The following is a 6,473-nucleotide window of genomic DNA, read 5'->3' on the forward strand; positions in this document are numbered from 1 at the left end:
GGGAGGCATGCAAGACTGCTTTCTTTGCTATTCCTGATGACTTCATCAATAAATTGTATGCATCCTTGCCAAACCGCATGGATGCAGTCCTTCAAGCTCATGGAAGTCATACAAGATATTAAATTTGGATCTCACAGCACCACTACTTAATTTGCTGACATATTTTTGTATTTGCAGTAAATTTGTTAAATTTCTGTATAGGCGACAAAACTTTTGTCTTGCCAAAATTTGACCTTTCTGTCTTGTTTAAATGATAAATCTTTTTTCAGTGAAACTAATTTATTTCAGTGCATTTAACATCATTTGGGAGGGTTTTAGCTTTTCATATGAGCTATTTCTAACACGAGTTGATTAATTAAAAGTCAGGTTAATAGCAGGTGTTTCTACAAAATAGATAAGCGACAAGACTTTTGTCAGGGACTGTAGAAAATTCATCCAAAAGCAATTCAGATCAACTGCTCAACAAGGTGAACCTGTATATGACATTAATTTCATGAAATGATGAATCACATGCCTGCGATCATGGTCAGGCAGTTAACTTGAGTCTGCACTCATATGGACCCTTGTCATCATGGCGGTGTTCTTAAACCATCAGTGCTCTGTGTTGTATTATATATTGCGTTTCATAAGCCCTACTTCCACCCCAGCATCCTGTTCTGTGGGTTTTATAGCCTATGTTCCCCCATGGCAGGAAGGTATTATCATTACTCCCCATTACTTGCTGTGCTAATCTTGATGTTTTACTTAGTGGGAGTGATGAAGTTAGAGCCTAGGCACCGAACATAAACATCATACATAGTCTACATTCACATAATAATCTATGAGTTGGCTGACTAAAATAGAGTTACTGTGTTCACAATAGCCCCGACAGACAAACTGTATTGTTGATAACAGACACTAGACCAGCAAAGCAGAGGAGCGGAGAAAAGAAGAAAAGCAAAACAAAAGAATGATTTGGCACTTACTGCTTCAGAAAAAGCACAGTCCCATATGATGGTGGCCAGAGCGTTGTTGTCTTGACTTCCATGGACGATGACGACCACTGGCAGTGAGATCATCTATAATCAATAACATAAGTTTGTTGATAGCCCTGTACCCACTAAGTATGTATCCAACACAGATGAAAATAACATTTTAAAAATGTTTAACAGTTGAAAAATATGAAACTTCTGTGTATGACCACATAGTTTTCAGGTCAGTGTATCACTGCTATAGCAATTTAGTGCAGCTTGTGTACTGATTATGAATTATGGGGGGAAAGTCATTACACTTCATTAAGCAACAGGATGTAAATAACTTTTTTGGCCAGGCAGAACAATGGATGGGGTCCAACCTGTATCCGGTATGGAGTTTCACAGCCTGTGATGTTGATCTCTGTTGAGAACAGAAGAGCAAATTTCTCTTCTGTCACAGACTCTGATCCCTTTCTGTCTGCTCTCTTGATCTTCTTGATGGACTGTTAAACCAAAAATAAGAGTTTACATTTGTTAATAACACTAAACAATCTAATCTAGGATGAGAAATCTAGAGCAATACATACCATGTTTCTGAAGGTAGCACATGTGCTCTTGCTGGAGGTGTTGTGTTCTAGGATGGCTGTGTTGTTGATCAGTTCCCCGACATTATCACTGCAGGTAAAAAAAACAAAAAAAAACAGAGAGCTGAAATGTAAAGTTTTTCTTCATATAAGTCATATACATTACAAGTATCCTAATGGAACCAATTTTGTTAGCTTTTGTTTTTATTTGATTTGATTCATGTTTTTGACAATTTAGGTTTGCAAGACACTGAAACAACAACCATGTACCACAGTCATGCACGATGTAGAGCTTCACAAATACATCTCAAATGATCTACTTTACATAACTGAATGTTCTATAATTTAAAAAAAACAAGCTGCTGAGTCTTAGCCACCATTTCTTCCTTTAAATCTCTCATTAAAAAGCCACTTCAGCAAGCAAACAAAACCAACTAGGATCCTTTATTTTTCAATAGCAGACATCTTACGTTGAGCAATCCCCTACCTAATGTAATTATAGTTTAGGATAATACAGTTATAATTAAAAGAGGTACAGGTTTTTACCTTTAATCAAAGTACAACCGAAATAAAACAATTTACAGACCAAATCCAAAACACTACAGGTGGGGGAAAAAGTATAATAATATGAAAACCAATGAGCAATGTGTACACTATTTTTCTCCTCCTACGTAACACTGTGCCTGTCCTCTATGTTGTGCTGTACATATGACTCACCCTGGTACACCGCCGAGGTTCCTGGCCTGCAGTTCATTAATGATTTGCGCCTTCAGCACCACAGGCTTCCCAGGAGCCACTTTCTCCCCGAGCAGATATCGCACAGTAGTGGAGAACTTTGACTGAGTCTTAATGACCTGAGGGGGCTGCTTGTCCACTACAAGAGAGCTGAAGGAGACATCAGTTACATGAGGGAGGAAAATGCTTTCTGCTTTGAAAGATGTATGAAAGTACGCCATTTCTGTTGCTCTTTGTGAGTGAGGGAGAGGGAAGAGTTGAATACATTATCCTTCTCTCACAGTTTAAAAATGTAGAATTATATATATATATATATATATATATATATATATATAGAAAAGAAAACAATGTGACTGCGCTACCTTTGAATCAGAACCTGCAGAAGTTGCCCCAGCCTTTCCTGGAGCTCTGGGATCGGTTCTCCTATCAGCATCAATTCCTGTCTCAGCTTCCCGTTCACCCCAAGCAGCTGCTCACACCTAACAGAGAAAATATTAAATTTATGAAGGTATGAGGGAGCAAGAAAGAGAGTGAAAACACAAGTTCCTAAGCAAGTAAAACATAAAAGATAACGTAATCATTAATAGTTTCATGCAATATATGTTTGCCAAATAATGTGGCTTAAGTGTTTTATTTAAAAGCTTATTAGACTGGTTGCAGTAACAGGCTGAATTCCTTCCAGCATTGTGGCCATTGACACCCACAGAAAGCTAATCGACAGGAAACAGGAAAACACAGCTCATTCTTGAAATAAAAATAAGGGAGGAGCAAGAGAAAACCCTCATTTGATCCATTATGCTGCAGTAATGAATTTGTGATTGTAGCAGTTGTTTGTCAAATAATTGATTAGTCAATTTGGATAATCTTCATCCATCCTTATCATTGCCAAGCATTTGCTGATTTTGTCCATTGTCTGTATCATTGTAAATTCAACAAGCTGAGACCACAGCCATGCTGTGAGGCTGATCTTTGAGATAAATGCTACCCTCAGCATGCTAACATGTTCACAATGACAATGCTAACACGATGATGTTAGGCAGGTATAATGTTTATACAATATTCACCATCTTAGTTTACCATTTTTTTAAGTAGTTTAGACTTTGAAAAGCCTGATGCCACAGCCCATGCAATGGTTCTGATTATAGAATATTGTCATCAGGTTGCTGGTTTTATATTTGTTCAACAAAAATTGCCAAACATTAAATCAAAAATGTAAAAACAGAATATAAAAGTAAAGTAGCAATTAAACACTGCTGCTACAGGTTTGAGAATTCTCAGCTTCCCTGCAGATGGCAAAGTTACTATTAAAAATTGAATTTCAAATGAAATCTAATGTTTGCAGTAGTCATAAAATGCAGTTAAATGTAACTAAATTTAAGCAGTTGTTTTCCAGGCTTCGCACGCACACACCCTGACCTCAGCTCCACATGGTCTGGGCTTAACTTGTCAACTCCTAGAAACGCCCCTGTATGCAGCCCTTGAATTGTTATGCAGCTGATTACTTGAGGTGCAGTAGAGGTGCAATATGTTTGGGAATTTGAGCCCTTGGAAAGATATATTACTATCGATTTGTCCTTTAAAAGGAGATAAAACAAACCCACAGCGCAGCATGTAAGTATCAAAGGTTGACTTGTGTAAGTGTAATGTTCAAAAAGGTGTGTAGAGCAATACAACACAGAGGCAGTCAGTCCAAAAGGGAAAAAGTGACATAGGGTGCACCTCACCAGGTCTGCAGAGGGTTGAGGTCTTCGTCAAAGGGATGTCCGATGGTGGCCTTATGTTGCTCCCACCTCCACGCCTTCAGCCTGTTTATCAGACGGCCCTGACACTGGTCCAGACAATCCACACACTCCTTCAGCTGCTGGAAACGCTTCTAAAACAACCAACATCCAAACACATTGCACTGATACACAAAACGCAAACATGTGCATGTGCATGTCAATTAACCTCATCCACGCAAACACAGAAGTATTACATCATAATAATAATAATACCGTAATAAACTTTATTTATAGAGCACTTATTAAAACAGAATACAAAGTGCTTCACACAGAGAGAGATGACATGAACATCACAGTGAAGGATAAAATACATGAAGGGCTAAATAAAACAACAATTAGAAGTAGCAATAAAATCATTAATTTTGCCTGGACGACATTAAAAAAAACCTCAAAGAGATTAAGTTACTAATGATTAGTTTAAGAAAAGCTGCAAATTCTCAAACTGGAGTTGGCAGAATCTACAAATATTTTCAATTTCCATTTGACTAATTACTGAAAACAATTTAAATTTAAAATGTTTTCTGTTGCTCAACGACTGATTAACTGACTAATTTAGGCTGCTTTGATAATAATCTGCAGCTGTTTGTCTAAAGTGTTTTGATAACTTACAAATTTAACTTCTTCATAAATGTACATAAATGTACATAAACTTCCCTCTAATGTGCCAGTAATGTTGCAAAAAAGCCATTGCCAAGCTCACCGTGGCCATCGCTTTCACGTTGTACTCCAGCTGCTGGATGTGAGTCTGGAGTTTCTGTATTTCTGACGTTGCAGCATCCAATCCGTTCTGCTGAATCGTTCCTGTACAAACATTAATTAACATCATATGTTGAGTCAATTCTACACTACAGGATACTACTACACTGAACAAAATTATAAACACAACACTTTTGTTTTTGACCCCATTCATCATGAGCTGAACTCAAAGATCTAAGACTTTCTCTATGTACACAAAAGGCCTATTTCTCCCTAATATTGTTCACAAATCTGTAAAAACCTGTGTTAGTGAGCACTTCTCCTTTGCCGAGATAATGCATCCACCTCACAGGTGTGGCATATCGAGTTGCTGATCAGACAGCATGGGTATTGCACAGGTGTGCCTTAGGCTGGTCACAATAAAAGGCCACTCGAAAAAACAAAAGTGTTGTGTTTATAATTTTGTTCAGTGTATATTCCCTTATTAAATGTGTGCTCCCTGTGGCATGTGGATGAACAAAAAATCAACAAACGGACAAACACATTATGGACTACAAATGTTTTAGATTTATTTTCAAATGGGAAATAGTTGTTATTGCTGTGACAAGCAAGCAAAAACACTCAACTCAAAGTGAGTCATTTTTAATGTGATGGTTACTATTTTTCAATAGGGCACACTGACAGTGACAAAAGGTCATGTCTATATATATAGAAATAGAAATGTCTTACCAAACCCTGACAGATACAACAGATTCGACTGAGCAACATGCAATAAGATTGCCACATATACATTTTCTGTATAGCTGATATGGATAGTACTACTTGAAAATAGTCTGTATGTCACACTGAACCAGACTGGAATGCAGAGACTGATGATCTTTTTTTCCCCACTGTTTATGGTAGTAGCAAGGGATTTTTCCCATGAACAGTTTTAAACAAAAAGGCATTGAACTCACATTTCTGTCTTAGTGTCAGTGTCAGAGTAGAAGGAAGAATGAAGGCCGTGATGGTAGTAGTAGCTCTGGTGGCTGCTTTTAACACCACTGATCGCTCAGTTTTATTCTGTCATCTCACATTCTGTCTTAAACTACACATGTGAATTTATGCAAATATAATACATAAAGCCAGGTTTCATTTTCTAAACCTGTGACTCACAGTTGTATCTGTCAGCTGATCTCAACAACACTTGCTATCTTGATACTCTCCACCAGGCAAGTGCACACATAGACGTCAAAAGGGGCTTCAGCATCTGCCCTTTTTCTTCTTGAAGAGAAAGTGCCCTTTTTTCTGGGATGCTTTTAAATTAATGACTAGGACTATACAGTAAATGTATTCCTGTTTGCAACAGATTCCCTGTCAAACAAATATATTTATTGGGGAAAAAAATCTTAATAGGCTATCAGGTCATAAGATGAGACTTTGGAGTTCCGATGCCCTCTCTCTCTTTCTCTCTGTCTCTCTCTCTCTCTCTCTTTCTCTCTGTCTCTCTCTCTTTCTCTCTGTCTCTCTCTCTCTCTCTCTCTCTTTCTCTCTGTCTCTCTCTTTCTTTCTGTCTCTCTCTCTCTCTCTCTCTCTCTTTCTTTCTGTCTCTCTCTCTCTCTCTCTCTTTCTCTCTGTCTCTCTCTCTTTCTTTCTGTCTCTCTCTCTCTTTCTTTCTGTCTCTCTCTCTCTCTCTCTTTCTCTCTCTCTCTCTTTCTCTCTGTCTCTCTCTCTCTCTCTCTCTT

The 6,473-nt window shown here is 37.9% G+C and overlaps 1 protein-coding gene across 1 annotated transcript in view; it reads right to left on the reverse strand.

Moving 5' to 3' along the window:
* Positions 1-6,473, reverse strand: part of stat6 (signal transducer and activator of transcription 6, interleukin-4 induced) — a 28,461-nt gene that overhangs the window by 10,054 nt on the left and 11,934 nt on the right. Inside the window, exons 6-12 of the mRNA XM_046055943.1 lie at positions 4,754-4,854; positions 3,997-4,145; positions 2,635-2,751; positions 2,255-2,422; positions 1,541-1,628; positions 1,334-1,456; positions 966-1,058 (exon numbers count right to left, since the gene is read on the reverse strand). Coding sequence (XP_045911899.1) covers positions 966-1,058; positions 1,334-1,456; positions 1,541-1,628; positions 2,255-2,422; positions 2,635-2,751; positions 3,997-4,145; positions 4,754-4,854 — 839 coding nt within the window. The remainder of the gene's footprint in view (positions 1-965; positions 1,059-1,333; positions 1,457-1,540; positions 1,629-2,254; positions 2,423-2,634; positions 2,752-3,996; positions 4,146-4,753; positions 4,855-6,473) is intronic.

Source organism: Micropterus dolomieu, linkage group LG08, assembly GCF_021292245.1.
Source record: "Micropterus dolomieu isolate WLL.071019.BEF.003 ecotype Adirondacks linkage group LG08, ASM2129224v1, whole genome shotgun sequence".
NCBI classification, from domain to species: domain Eukaryota; kingdom Metazoa; phylum Chordata; class Actinopteri; order Centrarchiformes; family Centrarchidae; genus Micropterus; species Micropterus dolomieu.